The 19,463-nt window shown below is 42.6% G+C and overlaps 1 protein-coding gene across 1 annotated transcript in view; it reads left to right on the forward strand.

The window, feature by feature from the left end:
• The first annotated feature begins 348 nt into the window (after nucleotides 1-348).
• LOC129700825 (MAP kinase-interacting serine/threonine-protein kinase 1-like) overlaps nucleotides 349-19,463 on the forward strand; it is a 38,624-nt gene continuing 19,509 nt past the window's right edge. Inside the window, exons 1-7 of the mRNA XM_055641554.1 lie at nucleotides 349-466; nucleotides 2,822-2,923; nucleotides 5,354-5,451; nucleotides 9,407-9,486; nucleotides 10,181-10,254; nucleotides 14,772-14,876; nucleotides 18,402-18,457. Coding sequence (XP_055497529.1) covers nucleotides 439-466; nucleotides 2,822-2,923; nucleotides 5,354-5,451; nucleotides 9,407-9,486; nucleotides 10,181-10,254; nucleotides 14,772-14,876; nucleotides 18,402-18,457 — 543 coding nt within the window. The 5' untranslated portion in view covers nucleotides 349-438. The remainder of the gene's footprint in view (nucleotides 467-2,821; nucleotides 2,924-5,353; nucleotides 5,452-9,406; nucleotides 9,487-10,180; nucleotides 10,255-14,771; nucleotides 14,877-18,401; nucleotides 18,458-19,463) is intronic.

A 19,463-nucleotide genomic window follows, 5' to 3' on the forward strand; every position in this document is an offset into this window, starting at 1 on the left:
TATGGAAAATGGAGACTTTATTTAATGTCTTGTTCTAGAAATAATCTCAAGTTAAAGGGTTGGCTGTTTACATTTGTTTTCATTGAGGCTTATGAGTGTTAACATTCTGATTCTCAGTAGGCTTGGGATGGTCAACCACTGAGTATAACTAAGGTAGAGATTGATAGTAATGCGGAAATGAGAGGACTGAGCAAGGAGGACCTGAAAAGCAGGACCAATTATTGAACTGCTTGCCAAGCAGGTTTCAGCAGTCATATGACCCCATCCGACTTTATGTTCTCTGTTGTTAGAACACTTAACACTGTAATTTACTACAATTTTGTGCTTGAGTAATTGATGGCTGTTTTGTTGCAGAGCGCACGATTTACCCCAATCCCTGTAGGTGAGTTGGAGAACAACGGCTGCCCTATTCAACTAATAACCGACTGTTCTGATGTAATGACCCAGAATCTTCAGAAAAGACCAGGTATCAAAAACATACACTACTTATTTTCTTCTTTAGAAGCATTTTCACATTTGAAATAAAGCAAAGCATTGGATACACTGGAAATTTGAAATAAAACTGAAGAAATCTGGCAACATTATTGGGTCATGCAGCAACCATGGACAGAGCTAATGGAGGAAACTAATTTTCAGTTCCATGTGGATTTAAAAGTTGGTTTGCAGGGTTAAATCTGGCAGCATGACGAGAAAATGTCCTGCACAGCAACTTGTTTTTGTTACTGAGGTGGAACGAATGAGTAGGCAGTAAGAGGTTGGCATTTTAAGTTTGTTAACAGGACAAATTCATGCATGACCTCGCAGTAAGGCAGACAGCAGTATGAATTCAACATTCATACTGCTGGTCTGTAAACCATCCAAGAGAAATTTGAGGTGCTGTTTCTCCAGTTTGCGTGTGGCCTCACTCTGGCAATGGAGGAGGCCTAGTACAGAAATGTCAGTGTGGGTATGGGAATGGGAGTTAACATGGTTTTCAACCAGGAGATCCCATCGTCCTCTGCAGACTGAGCATCATCAAGTATGCAGATGATACAACGGTGATTGGCCTCATCAGCAACAACGATGAGCTGGCCTACAGGGAGGAGGTCCAGCACTTAGCAGCATGGTGCGCTGACAACAACCTGGCCCTTAACTCCAAGAAGACCAAGGAGCTCATTGTAGACTTCAGGAAGTCCAGAGGCGGCACGCACACCCCCATCCACATTAACGGGACGGAGGGGGGGAACGTGTTTCTAGCTTCAGGTTCCTGGGAGTCAACATCTCCGATGACCTCTCTTGGACCCACAATACCTCTACTCTGATCAAGAAGGCTCATCAGCGTCTCTTCTTCCTGAGGAGACTGAAGAAGGTCCATCTGTCTCCTCAGATCCTGGTGAACTTCTACCGCTGCACCATCGAGAGCATCCTTACCAACTGCATCACAGTATGGTATGGCAACTGCTCTGTCTCCGACCGGAAGGCATTGCAGAGGGTGGTGAAAATTGCCCAACGCATCACCGGTTCCACGCTCCCCTCCATTGAGTCTGTCCAAAGCAAGCGCTGTCTGCGGAGGGTGCTCAGCATCGCCAAGGACTACTCTCACCCCAACCATGGACTGTTTACCCTCCTACCATCCGGGAGGCGCTACAGATCTCTCCGTTGCCGAACCAGCAGGTCGAGGAACAGCTTCTTTCCGGCGGCTGTCACTCTACTCAACAACGCACCTCGGTGACTGCCAATCTCTACCACTCCTGAACCTTTTTATTTTTTTTTTTAATTCAAATCGTTTGCTATGTCACTCTGCAAGGGAGATGCTAAATGCATTTCGTTGTCTCTGTACTGTACACTGACAATGACAATTAAAATTGAATCTGAATCTGAATCTGAGCGTAAGTGTTCAACGAAAAGGTCGCCAAGGCTATTTTCGGCCTTGCCGATGTACAGTAGTCTATATCGGGAACACCGAATGCAGTAGATGAAGTTGGACGTACATGTGAACCTTTTTCTCATCTGAAAGGATGTTGGGGTCCCTGGATGGAGTAGAAGGCCCAGTGTTGCATCTCCTGTGGTTGCAGAGGAAGGTACCTGGGGAGACATTGGTTTGGGCTGGGAATGGATGAGTGCACCAAGGAATTGCGGAGGGAGCTGTCTCCGGTAAAGGCTGGAGATGGGAAGATGTGATTACTAGTGAGATCACGCAGGAGGTGATGTTAATGTTGAAGGATAATATATTGGATGTGAAGGCTGGTGGGGTGAAAGCTGATGATCAGGAGAACTCTGCTAGTTGCATCTGGGGGGAGAGATGGAGCAAGAGCATAACTATGGGGCACAGAGGAGACGTGTGAGGGCCACATCTATGACAGAAGGGGGGGAATCCACGTTCCCTGAAAAATGAGGAACATTCCGGATGTCCTCGTATGGAAAATGGAGACTTTATTTAATGTCTTGTCTGATGGATTGCTTTTCCCATAATGAACCAATCATTCAGTACTGCATTGAAATATTGGCATAGTACTTTTCTGACAAATGGGTTGTTCTCTATTTCTGTACCCTCACCTGTCTGCCTTACTGCGAGGTCATGTGTGATTTATGAACTGGTCTGATTTGTCTCCGCATTTTTTTCCTCCACCATCTGATATGAAAATTTGCTTCATCCTCAGGTGCTGGTCTATCCTTCAATGCTCTTCCACCCTGTTGATGTTCCTTTGATTTGTGGACACTGTGCTTTTTCTTCCATTACACCCCACTTGCCCACTACATGCAACTGCCTGTCTGTTTAAAAAAAAAAAGCATCTGCACTTTTTGGTTAACAAGTTTTATTTTGTATTTTGTATTATGATAGAAATGGTGTCAAGTCAGCCAGTCAATATTGTTGATAGTGGCAAACGCAACAAGAAAAAGAGAAGAACCGGAGCACTGGACAGTTTCACTGGGAGGTTTGAAGGTTTGTGCATTTGGGTTCTAATATTTGATCTGCAGAGATGGTATTGCATGCCTTTTGGATGTTCAAAAATGTTGTTGATAATGTGGAAATTTGAGTAGGCACTTCAGCTTGTGATTAATGCAAATGTGGATCTGAAATATTCCACATCAGGCATGCAATGCTCCACATATTCCACATCAGGCATGTCGTTCCCCTGTATCATTCTTTCAGTTGCTGCTGGGGAAACTGTCTCACATTACCTTGCTTCTCAATCAGCACACTGAGAACAGCAAGGTTTCAACAGCAGAGATTTAAAAGGGGCTTCCATTATCAGCTCCCAGTCACCTCGTCTCTGGTGCAGGTCATCATCAATTTATTTATCTACAACTACCCAGTTTGTAGTGACCACTATCTTATACTTCAGTTTGTTCATCGCTCCACATCCAGGCCTTGGTCCACGCCCCTAGTTATCTCCTCAGGCCTGGAGCCCATGACAAAATCCCAAATTGTTGTGCCTCTCTCTCCTCACTACGCTAGACCCGGACACACTTCAAGAATTTGCTTTATACACTGCATGGTTGAAAGTGTGCAAGCTTTTTTCAACGGTGATCTCAGATGCTACTGAATTTATAAGAGGTATTATCACCAAGGTATACCATATAATGCATCCAACTGTCCCTGATGAATTTCTATGCCAAGATATTTATTTTGAGATTTTTAGACAGTTTGCAGGCTTTGTAATGGATGACTGAACATCTTCAGTGATGCTTCACATTATGCTGCAGTTTACTAACTGGAAATAATCTGATGTTTGGTGAAAAGTGAACACGTGTTGTGTCACAGTGATTCATTTTTTTTAAAGCTTTGCTTATCTGACAACGGGGAGAAAATCTAAACTATTACCATCAAATTGCAATGTTTACTCTCCAGCAAGTAGACTGAATGTGCCTGGCTCTCTTTTGATACAATTCTTCCCACTGCATGTACTTTGGTGACATCCTTGATGCCTCAGATAGGATTCCATAATGTAAATAAGTTTTGAAGATTATAAATAGATGCCTCTTTTCTAACCTTTTGTAATAATGCATTGGCCATTCATTTGCATTCGGGTATGCTTTACCTTTCAAATATGATCATACAATTTCAGGTCTTTGTTGAGAACCACTTTCAACAGTACATAAAGAAGTATTAAGATGTTGACATCTAAATAGATAACTCCTACCATCTCAGTCTCCAAGCCAATCATTTTGACTCTCATTAAAATTTTTCGTATAATAATTAAATCCTAGAGGGAAATGTTGGACAAAATACATTGTTATTTAAAAAAATTATTTATTTGCCATTTTAATTTTTCTAGCAGTCATTTTTTAATTTACATAAACCTTTGCCCTATAACTACAACCTTGAGACTTTTTCCTTCTGCCTATCATTAGTTAAGTCCAAATCTGAGAAGTAACATTGTAGTAGACACCCTTGAAAATAATTGCTGTAGATTCTTACTAATAAGTAAGTAAGTAAGTTTTATTTATATAGCACGTTTTAAGTCAACTCGCATTGACACCAAAGTGCTTTACATAAAATGAATAATAAGTTTCCATACAATAGAAAATGTTTAAAAAATGTCAGGTACTCTATAGTTGAGTAATTATATATCCTATTTGAATGTTATTTGAAGAAACTGCAAGAAACTTTTGCAAGAAACTTTCTGCTGGCCTATCATTTATTGTTTGTGGATGCCACCTCAGTTCCAGTCCAAATCAAGTACATATTATCAAAATGTTCAAATTTCATTTAACTTTACTTTTTTTCGAATTTCCACATCCATTATGTTTTTAGGTAATTCCAAAAAGGAATATTGGATTCAGTTTTCTGCCATCTCTGCCACTTTTCTAAAATATTACTGATTTTTGTTTTTATCAGATACAGGTACTGGCATTTTAGAGTTTGAAACAAAATCAAACTAAAGTTATTTAAATTCCAATCAAATGTTATCAGTTTGTTGTTTAATTATATTATATTTAATTCACTTGTGGTTATATAAAACATAGTTGGGAATAACACAACAATCCAGTTTTGGATTTCAGGTGACATTACTTTTTTTTTAAAGATCACGAGGTAAATACAATTAATGAATTTGGCCATTTTGCCTTTCTTCGTGTTTAACATGTCTGCTTGGAACGTATGGTTTTCTAACCACATTTGATTGCACTACCACAGCTGTTACTGTAACTGCATGTAAGAAAAAGCCAAAGGTAATTTTTGAAATTCCATACTGGCCATAAATGTGTTTTATTTGGCATGATCTAAGTTATTTCTTTAATATACAATTGCCTGTGTAGATTTGTCCTGACCTTGATTTATTATTTCAATGTGGGTTCCTTTGATGGCGAACTGAAAATATTGTTACTCTTTGGAAATAATTGCTTTCTGAATCTCTCAATGCTTCGGAAGATTTATACAGGTTGACTGATGAACAATTAGGAGAAGGAACCTATGCAAAGGTCCATGGCTGTGTTAACCTGCACAGTGGAAAAGAATATGCTGTAAAGGTAAGAAGAGTGCTTCATTGTGTGAGTGCCGATGGAGGACGTTGCTCCAGAAAATTCTCATATATTGGAGTTAGATCTTGTGACAAAATAGGAGTTGTTATTTGTTAATTATTTACAGTAGTTATATCATATCACAAGGGCTATATATGCTTTATTTATAGTATGGGATGTTTATCCTGTAGTTTAGGAGTTTTATCCTGGATTCTTCTGACATTAAGGGCTGACCCAAAGGGTCATGGTACAGATTCTGAATACAGTTCTGAGAAAATCAAGAGGGGTAAAAATGGAAACATTGCCCAAAGATGTCAACAGTACTGACTGAGTTCAGGCAAATAAATTCTGCTCACCTGATGCGTTTTATTTTACTGTGCTTATTTACTGATTGAACTGTTTGATCTAGGATAGATGTCAAATGTTGTGGTATGGTAGTATAGTAAAGCTACTGCAGAGGCTATGAACTTTAAGTTCAAGTTCCAGCATGGCAGCTGAGGCATTTACATTTAGTTAATAGAATAAATCTGAAATTACTAAATTAGTATAGGTAAGAGTGACTACATTGTTGATAAAATCCATCTGATTTACCTAGGGTGGGAAATGTGCCAGACCTGCCTCGTCTGGCTTAAATGTGACATTAATGCTTAACTAATCCCTGAAAGTGATGATCTTGTCAATGATGCCCACCTCGTTTGAATAAGTGTCCAACAACAAACCTTCCCCGTTTATGTGCTTTGTGGTCTTTTGCCTGGCTAGCTTCCCAGGGTATTGTAGCTATTTGGAAATGTCTGTATGAAAGATTAGAATGTGATAACAAGGAACTGCTGATGTATAAAAACATTAGTTTGGCCTCTCTGATTGACCTTGTGAAGCATGTTGATTTTCTGTCCTTCATATTTTTTGCATTTGACTTTATAATTGTACTACCATATTAATCTAATTAAGCATTAGGTAATTTTAGTACAGGTGCACAACCTTTTATCCGACAGCCTTGGGACCAGACACTTTTCGTAATTCAGAATTTGTCGGTCTTCGGAATGGAAATTTTTTAGCGTAGATTTTAATGGCTGGCTCAGTGGTAGAGTGCTCGGCTCATATCCGCAAGGTCGCGAGTTTGCGCCTTGATCGCGGCAGTTACTCGGTCGTGAGTTTGAGTCTTCAATGTAGGTTTTTTTTTGCAGAATAAATGTTTGTATGAAATGCAATGTGTTGAATGAATTCCTCAATTTGTAAATGTGCCCGCAGCATTGAATCGTCTCCCGCACTCATGTCACCCTAGCTGGGCTACATGCCCTTAGGCGATCTAAGGTCGCGAGTTTGCGCCTTGATCCCGGCAGTTACTCGGTCGCGAGTTTGAGTCTTCAATGTAGTTTTTTCTTGCAGAATAAATGTTTGTATGAAATGCAGTGTAGGAGAGGTGTACTGACTGTGTGGGCAGAACTTTGGAAGTGATTGCCCACCAGTCTAAAAAGCCGCTGTGTCTCCCTGTCCCTGGGATAGCAGGGGGCGATCAAACAGCACAATACCCCCCTCCCCCTCCAACTTCAGAGGAATCCGCTCCCCGATGGGCCGCTACGGCGACAAGTGGCAGTTTACCCACAGCCCGAGCTGCGCCTCCTCATCCGCCACCCCAAGACTTACCTTGCACACCATCAGGTTCTGCCCCTACGTGTTCCTCTGGAGTTGGAGCGGGGCTGGGCTGGAGTTGCTGCTGGCTGTGGGTCTCTGGGATCTCCGTCCTTGCAGTGGGCCTGGGGGGTCGCTGTCCCGTTGGTCCTGACGTCTCCGGCCACCCCCATGGACAGGAGCTGAGACTGGGAACTGTACCGCCCTTGCCCCCTCCCTCTGCAACTGCAAACAACCCCACTCTCCTGCAAGGGCGGTACAGTTCCCGGAGGATGGCAGGTGGCCGGAGACGTCAGGACCAACAGGAACCCGCTCCCCGATGGGCCCCTACGACGCCCCGAGCTGCGCCCCGTCATCCGCAACCCAGGTTCCTAAGTAGTTGGAGCGGGGCTGGGCTGGGCTGCTGTTGGCTGTGGGTCTCTGGGATCTCCGTGCTTGCGGTGGGCCTGGTGCTCGACGTCCAATTGGTCCTGACGTCTCCGGTGACTCGCACCGATCTGCTGCCATCGCCGACGTGAAGACAGTACAAAGCCCCCGCGCCGGTGCAATGAGCGGGGAGCTGGAGAGGGGAGGGATGGGGTCACACACATGGCCGGGAAGCAAAGGGGTGTAGATGGGGGTGGTGACAGATGGGGCCAACAATGAGTGGAGAAAGACAGAAACACCGACGTGCAAAGGAGACCTACAACAGTGCATGATCTCTCTCCCGTGGCAGGTGACTGTCGCTGGGAAACTGAAGGGAGCGACTATCTGCTGCTGCCTCCCTGAGTTAAAGAGTTCCCACGGTAGACTCACGATACATAGGCGGCCTAGCTCGGGGATTCTTGAATCCCCCGAATAAATAATAAAGACGAGATAAACGTTAAGTAAAACTTTAAACATAAACTGGTGAGCTTTGGTGTGCAGACGACATCCTGGAAAAAATGTCCGGTTTCTTCCAGGTAGGCGATATACCCTCCCGGGCAATATACCCTCCACTTCTCTTTTATGAAGGGGATTTAGTTCCCCTTTTTTCGAGGACCGACCGGAGGTTCCGCTGTCACCTCTGCGGGCCGCCCTCGGTGAACGTCCTGTCTCCCTGTCCCTGGGATAGCAGGGGGCCATCAAACAGCACAATACCCCACTCCCCCTCCAACTCCAGAGGAATCCGCTCCCCGATGGGCCGCTACGGCGACAAGTGGCAGTTCGCCCACAGCCCGAGCTGCGCGACCCCAAAAACACGACGGCCCTTGCACACCATCAGCTTCTGTCCATACGGGGAGCGTGTTCCTCTGGAGTTGGAGCGGGGCTGGGCTGGAGTTGCTGATCTGGGATCTCCGTGCTTGCAGTGGGCCTGGGGGTCGGTGTCCCGATGAGGGGGCGCAGCTCGGGGAGCGGCTTCTGGTGGTCCTGACGTCTCCGGCCAGTTTGCAGTTTTCCTCTGTAGTTGGTACGGGGCTGGGCTGCTGCTGGCTGTGGGTCTCTGGGATCTCGGACAGGCAGCAGCATATTGTCAATTATTAACCCTCCCGCGCAATATACCCTCACCTTTTCTTTTATGAATGGGGATTTAGTTCCCCTTTCTTCGAGGACCGGGACCGACCGGAGGTTCCGCTGTCACCTCTGCGGGCCGCCCTCGGTGAACGTTTTCAAGGACCTTTCTTCAAGGACCAAAATTTTTTTCGCTATTCGGAGGTTTTCGTTATTTGGATCGTCGGATAAAAGGTTGTGCACCTGTATACACAATATAAACAAACCCCCATCACTAATGCTTTACTTTTGAATATGTTAGATTTTCCATGCATAGGGTGAAATTATGTGGTGCTTCGTCAGTTATAGTCATGATGGTTGTGTTAGCAATTATCACCTAGCCCAGTTAAAGTCTAAATGTAATATATCTGATCTAATTTAATGGTGGAGTTTACTCAATGGGTCAAATGGCCTATTTTACTTCTTAATATGTATGTTCATATGTATATACTAGGATTCTAACGTCAGTCAGATTACACCCTGCGCAATATCCTGCTTCATAGTGTATTGCTTTTTTTTTGTAATTTAGGTGAGTGTCAACATTTGTATTTCTAACTTGTTAAAGAAAATATTTACTTACCTGATGATTGACAAATAGATATTGTATCTTTAGTTGGTGTGATTTTCTTAAGCTTGTATCATCCAATGTCATCTGAGCATGGTTACTAGGACTTTAGATTAATTCGTCATCTTATTGTGATGGGGATATTCAATAACTGGGAGGATTGGTTCTGTCCCAACATGAGAAAATGCAGAACAGCCATTTTTTTTTGTTTCTTTCGTAAAGCTTGGAAAGGTTCAAAGCACATTGTGTTCTTCCCTGCAGGTAATTGAGAAGAAGTCCGATTTGAGCCGAAGTAGGGTGTTCCGTGAAGTTGAGACTTTATATCAATGTCAGGGAAACCAGTAAGTTTCTAGTCTTCCCGTATGGGATTGTTGGTCATCTCTTACCACAATCTTAAATAATATTGACAGATTGCTTTGTTTCAGCTGAAAGTTAAAAAAACTAAAATAAAAGGGGAATGAGAATAACTTTAAGGAGGTATTATGTTACATGAGCTGCCGTGGGAATCAATGCTGGGCCCTCTGTAATCATGAATGTAAATTAATGCCTTTGAGTGAAGGGAGAGTCGATAGTACATCTGCTGATATCTCAAGGAAGGGCTAATAATGAGCAGTGTGGAAGCCGCAAAAGAAAAAAATCTGTTGACGATGGGCAAGGGACTCCCACAGTTCAATGGGAATGTTATTATTCAGCAGGGACCCGTTGAGAACCCTTTGAATCGTTTTCCTGTTCTGCCTTGCAACTTTAGCAAGGCAGAACAGGAAGATTGGAGCAGACAGAGATTGGAAGAGATTGTCTCCTTAGGGAGTCTGGTGTGTGCCTCGTGAATGATATGCCATGAATGAAATCACTTCAATTTTTACTTATGACAGTCTTCTTAGACTTTAGTGAGATCAAGATATGAGAAATCACAGATGCTGGAATATTGAGCATAACATTTGCTGGAGGAACACACTAGGCCAGGTAGCATTTTTGGAGGGAAATGAACAGATGACATTTCGGGTCAGGAAATTTATTTCCCATTTTTTTTAATAGGAACATTCTAGAGCTGATTGAATTTTTTGAGGACGAAGCAAAGTTTTACCTGGTGTTTGAAAAAATGCATGGAGGTAGGTACTTTTTTTCACCAAAACATAGTGCAAGATGAAATGTTATTCTATTTTGCTTGGAAGCAATGTGAGAGGATTAGTCGGACTCGTAATGAAGCCAATTCTTATTTTGTGACCTTAACCAAAGGCTCGGTTTTAGCTTTGATTTGTGGGCCTCTTTGGAAAGAATGGTTAAACATAAAGTAGTGACTGGTGCTCTTTTACATGAAAGAATGGGGAGATCCATTTATTCTGCCCTCTTCCCATTTACTTGTTCGGTGATATTGTGATTGCCAGGCAATAACGAAAGAAGTTCGAATTTTCTTTGATCTTATGTCTTTCCTTGGGCAAAACTAAAAAGTGGCTTGTTTATGAAATTTTCTGCATCAATTAATTCTGCTCGCTATGTGTAAGATAAAATATTCGTCCTTTTGATTGTTATCTGTGTCCGAATATGTTTAGTAATTAAGGCATCTAAACTTTTATATTCCTCTTTTTACCACCTTTTTTCGTCGAGTACTCTGTCTGGTTGATCGCAATTGAGGAATCCACGGGGCACAGTTTTCATCACTTTTGCCGAGATCGGAGCTTTTTCATTTAGCGCTGCTGCTCTTCTTCTGCTTATTATGCTGCTGGTTTACTGCGGGTCACCGACGGGAGCCCGCGGAATCAGTGACCGCTTTTTGTCTCGGCATTTGTCTTGCGGGTTCGAAGAGCTCCTGGAAATGCCCCGCGGGTGAATATTTGTGGTTCAACAAAACGGTGTTTATAGCAAATTGCTTGGCTTCAATGGCCGCGGTTCAAATGAAAACCGGGGGCTTTGACTTTGAATCTGACATCGGGGGGGGGGGGGGGGGGGGGCCGGGGGAGGAATAAGTTTTTTTGGCCTTCCATCACAGCTATGTGATGGATGTTTATGTAAAATGTAATATGTTGTGTTGGGGTCTATGTGTAATGTATCAGTCGGGTTTGGATCAGGGGTCCAATGATCTATAAATCTTTCAAACGTGCAACAGCAGCTTGTTTAAAATGATCTTCTGTCCCTCTCTCCTTGTCAGATAAAAACGTGCATTATCTTTCTGATTAGTAATTACATAAATTTCAGGTTTTCCACTTACCATTAGTAAAGCTTTTTTTAAAGTTTTCAGACTTTTGTCTGACCCACTTTTCTCAATTGAAAGGATTAATAATGAAATAATCAAATGAATCAGTGAATTTTAGAAAATTGTAATAAATAGGGTGATATTTTTTGCAAAACTGATTTTCTCATTGCTACTTTTGAAATCATGGGGTTGATTCTTTTCTGTTCCCATAAAATGTTTATCACACATTCTTTCATACTTCACATCTTTTTTTTTCCTGGCTCAATCCAAGTCTATGTATTTTTATTTCTTTAGTTTTTGCATTCACAATTATAATTATGATACAATACCATTCAACCCATTAGTCAATCAAAGCACGTAACGTTGCACAGTAGACAGTTAAGCAGATAACAGAGGAAGCTTCAAGAACTTCCATAGCCTCAACGGTCCTCGTATGTGAGTACTAAAGACATGGCATGTTCAGGCAGAATGCCCAAGTGGATGATCACCATCACTGAATCCTATTTTCAGCCAATTCAACTCACTCAGTGTAAAAGAAGGAAGAACATAGGTAGGGAGGGATTTAACCAAGGGTGATAGGGTGGAGTCAAGGTATGGAGGGCAATGTCCTCCATAGGTACTCAGTGTAATGTCTGGAATAATCTAATCCTGGTCAGAAAATGACGAAAAACCAAAAGTGATACATCTAAGTGCCCTTGATATCAATGTAGTATTTCATGGACTGTGAGATCAAGAGGCCAGAGTATAACTGAAGCTAATAGACGTCATGGGGAAAAACAATGCTTGGAGTTGTACCATTTTGGGAGGGAGGAATGGTTGTGGTTAGAAGCATAGAAACATAGGAAATAGGCGCTGGAGTAGGCCATTCGGACCTTCGAGCCAGCACCGCCATTCAATACGATCATGGCCGATCATCCCAAATCAGTACCCTGTTCTTGCTTTCTCCCCATATCCCTTGATTCCATTCCCTTGATTCCGATGGTTGTTGGAAGTCCGTCATTCCTGCCCAGCGACACCACTGTGAGCCTAATCACTCTCCTTCATAAATCTTAGAAGTGGAAGTCTTTGCTGACAACTGCACAATATTCAATGTTAGTTGTAATTGCTCAGCACGTGAATAAAACCACATTTGCAGGCCAGCAAAATCAAGAGCAAGGGGATGGGCTATTAAGTAACATCATGTCACAAAAGTGTCAGTCAATGACCATTTGCCATGGGAAAGAATCTAAAGTGTTCCCTTGATATTCAGCTGCATTAGAGAGAGAGAGAGAGTTTATTGTCATGTGTCCCTGATAGGACAATGAAATTCTTGCTTTGCTTCAGCACAACAGAACGCCATAGGCATTATAACATTGAGTCCCCCTCCCATAAGAGTCCAGTGGTTGGGGGGGGGGGGGTCACTAGAAATTCAACTGGACCAAACTTGTAAATAGTGTGATTATTAGAGACTTGACTCCCGGCAGTCCAAGACTTTTCCACCATTTCCAAAATCCCAATTAGGAACATGATGGAATATTCTCCACTTGTCTGGTTGACTATAATTCCAAAATCTCTCAAGAATCTCAACACTACCCAGGTCAAATGTCTTACCTATTGGTATCCTATATGTTTGTTACTTCCACCACTGTGGCTGTAGTATGTAGCATCTACAAAATGAACTTCTGTGAGTTCACTTGACTATTCCGATAGAACCTCTCAAACCTGTAAAAGAGGAAAGATGAGGGCTGCAGACATATGGGAATATCGCCATCTGCTGGTTTCGCTCCAGGTTGCACACGATCTTGGGTTAGTGTCATTCTTTCATCGTTGACTCCAAGTCGTAGAACTGGCTACCCAACATTGTGGTGGAAATACCTACACTAGAAGGATTCAAAATGCTGGCTTTTCAACAACTCCTTAGTTGTTTTCTTTATTTGCCCATCCAACACATCAACAATTTGCACATTTCTCCCTAATAGTCTCTGCCTCATTGAGAATAACCTCAGGATCTCCAGACCAGTGTGTTTAGTTTAGTTAAGAGATGCAGTGTTGAAACAAGCCTTTCGACGCATCAAGCTGACCCACGCTTTCACAGGGAAAATATACAAGCTCCGTACAGACAGCACCCATAGTCATGATCGAACCTGGATCCCTGGCGCTATGCGAAAGCATCTCTACTACTGCACCACTGTGCTGCCCTGTGTTCATTGCAAAGTTGATGAGCTAGTAATGGCTCATTGTGTGTGGATGAAGCATGGCCTTCAAATGGACTGCATGTCATAGAGTGATACAGTATGGAAGCAGGCCCTTCAGCACAACTTGCCCAAAATGGTCAACATGTCCCAGCTACACAGGTCCCACCTCCCGCATTTGGCCTGTATATCTCCAAACCTGTCCTATCCATGTACCTGTCTAACTGTTTCTTAAATGTTAGGATAGTCCCTGCCTTAACTACCACCTTTGGCAACTCCATACCCCCACCACACTTTGTGTGAAAAAGGTCCCCCTCAGATTTCTAGTAAATCTTTTCTCCTTCACCTTAAACCTCTGTACTCTTGTCCTCGATTCGCCTACTCTGGGCAAGAGACTGGGCATCTACCCGATCTATTCCTCTCATGATTTTATACACCTCTATTAGATTACCCATCATCCTCTTGCGCTCTAAGGATTAGAGTCCCAGCCTACTCAACTTCTCCGTATAGCTCAAACTGCATGACACCCCTTATCCCTTGCTTCTCTCCTGCACACTAAGCACCACAGATACACATCTCCTTGTTTTTAAATCTACAATCTTTGGGCCTCACAATATTGATCTTTGATCTGTATTGGTGGCGATTTATTAACTGTTCTTAGACTTCTGCTTTAAATACTTCTTTTGTGCTGGATTCCACAATTTTTTTGGGCAAGGAATTCATAGGATTCACCACCCACTGTTAGGAAAAAAAAACGATAAGTGGGAACGAGTAAAAGTATTCTGACTGGATATTGACTGGTTGCTCCATGTTCTAGTATGCAATTCCAATGGATAGGAATGCAAGAGCCTCAGAGTGGTGGACTCCGCCTGGTCCACCACAGGCACAGCCCTCTCTTCCATCGAAAGCATCTACATGAAGCGCTGTCTCAAGAAGGCAGCAGCATCAAGGATCCCTACCATCTGGCCCATGGCCTCTTCTCACTTCTACCACCAGGATACTAGGCCGCAACTGCAACTCTCTGTAATTTCTAGTAGTTTTGCAGAGGAGTTGCCAACCTAAGCAGTGACACATGCTGATAAAGAGGATGTTATGAAGAATGTGAGGGGGGGGTGAGGGGGTGTTTAGCTTCTGGGCATTGGGGGCTGAAGTTTGGGCTGGGAAGTTAGTGATACACAAATGAAAACTGAAGTGCAATCCATTGCTTTTTTGAAAAGTGCATTAATCCAAAATGAATCTTTAAAAAATTAACTCTGGCTCCTAGGTTCGATCCTGACTCACATTCAGAGAAGAAAGCATTTCAATGAGAGAGAAGCAAGTATTGTTGTGAAAGACATTGCATCTGCCTTAAATTTTCTACATACCAAAGGTAAGAAATGTTAGCACCAAAATAAATAATCCTATAGTTCTGAGATCAAAGTGTTTTGGCAGGGTAGAAGTTTTTGTGCTGGTTTTGTAGTTGTACAGTTGAGATCTGTATTTTAAAACTTGGGGCTAATAATTACTTTCACCATACTGTGAAATATTGGGATTTTGATATTAAGGCTCACTTCAATGATGCAAAACTAACTTCTGCCCAATCCCAGTCGGATTGTTCTAAATACCAGTAGATGGAGGTGAATTTTGGATGACTGGAAGATTCTGCTGATAACACTAAGGAAAATGTCATTGGTGGGCAGAGGTGTCCAAAGACAACCACAAATGGAAGATGTATGCGGCAAGGGCAATGATTTACTACGAAATGTATAGGGGTAGACCTTCTTCTTTCTGGTGCTCAAGGAAACTTTAATAAAAAATTAAGTTTGGCTTTACGATGATCTTTTCTGACCATGTACTTGTCTGCCACTGGGTTTCATTAGTAGCTTCCCCGTTTTCTGTCACGGAAGAGTGGGTAGCTATGTTTGTAAGAGTTTTAAATGAATCATGATATGATATTTAAATATTGATGTTGGTGCAGGTCAGCTGCAGTCCACCCCTAACGCAGCCAGTAAAACCTACATTTTAAAATGAAGATGTCAGGAGTTCAGAGTGCTGTGTGTGATTTGTATTTTAACAAGCCATCTGAACAGTTTCTACTTATAGGCAGAATTATTCACCATATGGATCATCTTTTTGTTCTGAGTATTTTGGAATGCTTCATAATTTGCTTGTCATTGATGGGATTCTGAACAAAGACTGTGTCCTAACTAAATTGCTATTTTTATTTTGCCTTGTGAAGGGAAATGGGAAATCATTGTAATTAAATTTGTTGAACATTGAGCATGGATAAGAATTATACAAAAGTTTTGAGCATAAAATATGAGGTTTAAATTAATGACTTGGGAAAACAGCTCACATATTGAACCTTATGATTGCTCAGGGGCAGCAGGATTTGCTGTTAATTTGCAGTGTAACAAGTATATTTGAAGTGACCCTGATCTAGCTGAGAAAGTTTTCAACTTTTAAATTGAGTTGGTTGAAGTTTGTGTTAATTAGCACAATGACCACAGTGCATGCTCCTTCAAATTGTGTACAATGTTTGCCTGAGAAATGTTATTCTTTTTTTCTAGTAGAATTGCAGTAGAAAGAAAATGCAGTAAAATCAAGCAAAAAAGTTGCAGTGAGGAAAATAAATGCATGAGCAAATGTTCCCCCTGAGAGTTCACAGTGAGGAAGGCACACAAAAATGCTGGAAAACTCAGCAGGTGCAGCATGCCAAAGGAAATAATTTCGGACCAAAACCCTTCTCCCCCTGAGGGGGGGACAAACAAGGAGACAGCTACTTGGCACAACTAGCAAAATGGGCTGGAGAAACTCAGCTGTTCCTCCAATTTCCGGTGTTGCTCACTCTGGCAATGGAGGAGACCCAGGACAGAGAGGTCGGATTGGGAATGGGAGGGGGAGTTGAAGTGCTGAGCCACCGGGAGTTCAGGTAGGTTCTTGCGGACTGAGCGGAGGTGTTCGTCGAAACGATCGCCCAACCTCCGCATAGTCTCACCGATGTGAATCAGCTGGCATCCAGAGCAGCGGATACAGTAGATGAGGTTGGCGGAGATACAGGTGAACCTTTGCCACACCTGGAACGACTGGGTCTCCTCCATTGCCAGAGTGAGCAACACCGGAAATTGGAGGAACAGCACCTCATATTCCGCCTGGGTAGCCTGCGTCCGGCGGGCATGAACATTGAATTCTCCCAGTTTTTTGCTAGCCCTTGCTGTCTCCTCCCCTTCCTTAACCGTCGAGCTGTCTCCTCCCATCCCCCCGCCCTTGGGCTCCTCCTCCTCCCTTTTTCCTTCCTTCCCCCCCCCCCCCCCATCCCCTATCAGTCTGAAGAAGGGTTTCGGCCAGAAACGTCACCTATTTCCTTCGTTGCATAGATGCTGCTGCACCCGCTGAGTTTCTCCAGCATTTTTGTGTACCTTCGATTTTCCAGCATCTGCAGTTCCTTCTTGAACACAAGCCTACTTGGCAGATGGAGAATACAGCTTAATCTGTTTCCTGGCGTATTTGCAGGTATCAGCTTAGTTTGTCTGGTTACGACAGACTGGTTGTGAGCAGGTTGTCAGTGTAATTGCTGAATCGCTTGAGATCCTGCATGACCGTATCATAGTGTGAAAGCTTTAGCAAACAGTATTCCTATGTTGGCAGTGGAGACAGCTAGTCCAGAGGCATGCAGGGGCATGTCTGTCTCAGCTAACGAACCATAGCTTGTTGACAAGTGAGCTGGTAAGAGTTGAGATAGTGAATGTGATTCACATTGTCTGATGCTTATCAAAAATACAGATATTGGGGAAAGATGAAGTGTAAACATTTATTTATACTGATTGCAATACCACACAATGTTTGTAAAGGAGAACTTGTTCATCATTATCTTCAGCTTATGTGGTGAATGGGGGATGTCATCTACAAAAGAAAACTGAGTTGGAATAGGGAGATGTGTGACATGACTTTTGCTCTGAAGCCATTTGATGTTGATAATGCTTTCGTCATCTCTTTGACACCAGATTGAATGTTTTGAAAAAAGTACTTGCGAGAAAATATGCTAATGCATGTGCAAAAGCCAAATGAGACTAAGATGTGGATGCAAAGAACTGCAGATGCTGGTTTACAAAAAAAGACTCTTAACTGCTGGAGTAATTCAGCTGGTCAGGCAGCATCTCTAGAGAACATGGATAGGTGATGTTTCAGATCAGGACCTTTCAGACAAATTGTGTGTGGGTGGCGGGAGGGAGGGTGGTGGTTGGTGAGAATGAAAACAAAAGTGGAAGAGTGGAGGGGCAGGACAAAGTCTGGCAGGAAATATGTTGATACAGGTGCGGGGGTTGGGGGAGAGGGGGGTGGTTGAATGGCATATGGTGAAAAAGGCCAGAGGTGTGTAACAAAAGGTTTGAAGAGTTCTGAATTGTGAACCAAGAGGAAGGAATCTAGGTGGAAGGGGAGGGTAGAAATGGGTGCATACTTAACTACTGCCTTAGTTCATTGGCATATAGGAATGAGCAATAAATGCTGTCTTGTCAGTGGTATCCACTTCCCATAAATAAATAATACCCTCTCGTATTATGCGCGATGTTCTCTTCTGGTTCTGGTGACCATTCTTGGGCCAAGTACCTTACTGTTTTTTCCAAACACTTTGTTTTATCCACCCACCCCAATTCCTTTATTGTTCACACCAGGTTTGATGATGCCTGTATATAAACATATTAATTGCTTTGTTTTTCCACAGCACACAGAATTATTTAAAATTATGCAATACCGGAGGTAAATCCAAAATATTGATGAATTTAATTGTAATAATGCAGATTGGTAGCGAATTGCAAGGTTAAGGCCAGATCAGTGCAACATTTAAGATTTCTTAAGTGGGTTCCTGAGGTCATATTTTTCTTATATCATCCACTTTTTGTTTATTCTTGTGAAGGTATTGCACACAGAGATCTGAAGCCAGAGAACATCCTGTGCGAATTTGCAGAACAGGTAAAATGTCTGTTGTACCCGTTTTAAATGTATGACATGGCATCATACTGGATGCATTTCAAAAAGGTCCATGCTGCACGTTTGGTTTCATCACTGAAAGCTGCTGGAAAGCTGAGCCAACTGCTTGTGCAGTATTCTCAAATTGATCAATATTCCGCTCCTTGTGACTCATTTTCACAACTGATGTATGCTGAAGATATTGATTAAAGCAAACTGCTTGACCCAATGAGTATCTCCATCCATTTGAGTTTTGCATGTACAGAATACGTTTTGGGGGGTGATGTATTCTGTGGTCTCTTCATTTTTGTCAACCTTGTTTGCTCTGAAGCCAGAGGTAGGAATATGTAAACTTTCATCGATTCACTTATTTTTTTATAATGTGACTGAAAGATCTTCAACGATAGATTTTTATATGCACTGTGGGGATCCAAGATCACTCTTTTTCTAATTGAATGAGTACTTGGCCTAATTCTGCTTCTATGTCTTATGGTCTTAAACTGTCTGTTTGGCCTCATGGCTCTCTATGGTAACAAGCTCATTCCTGGGATCATTCTTCTATACTTCTTCTGGACCCTCTCCAGAGCCAGCACACCCTTCCTCAGATATGGTGCCCAAAATTGCTCACGATAGTCCAAATGCAGCATGACCAGAGCCCTATAGTGCCTCAGCATTACATCCCTGCTTTTGTTTACAAGCCCTCTCAAAATAAATGCTAGCATTGCGTTTGCTTTCTGTACTACCGATTCGACTTGCAGATTAACTTTTTGGAAATCCTGCATCAACACTTCCAAGTCCCTTTGCACATCTGATTTCTGTATTCTCTCCCCATTTAGAAAATAATCTATGCCTTTATTCCTACCACCAAAATGGATGACTCCACACTTTACTATGCTATATTCCATCTGCCACTCTCCCAATTTATCCAAGTCCTTCTGCAGAGTCCCTGCTTTCTCTACACTACCTGCCCCTCCACCTATTTTCGTATCATCTGCAAACATTGTCACTA

This window comes from Leucoraja erinacea, chromosome 10 (genome assembly GCF_028641065.1).
Source record: "Leucoraja erinacea ecotype New England chromosome 10, Leri_hhj_1, whole genome shotgun sequence".
Lineage (NCBI taxonomy): Eukaryota > Metazoa > Chordata > Chondrichthyes > Rajiformes > Rajidae > Leucoraja > Leucoraja erinaceus.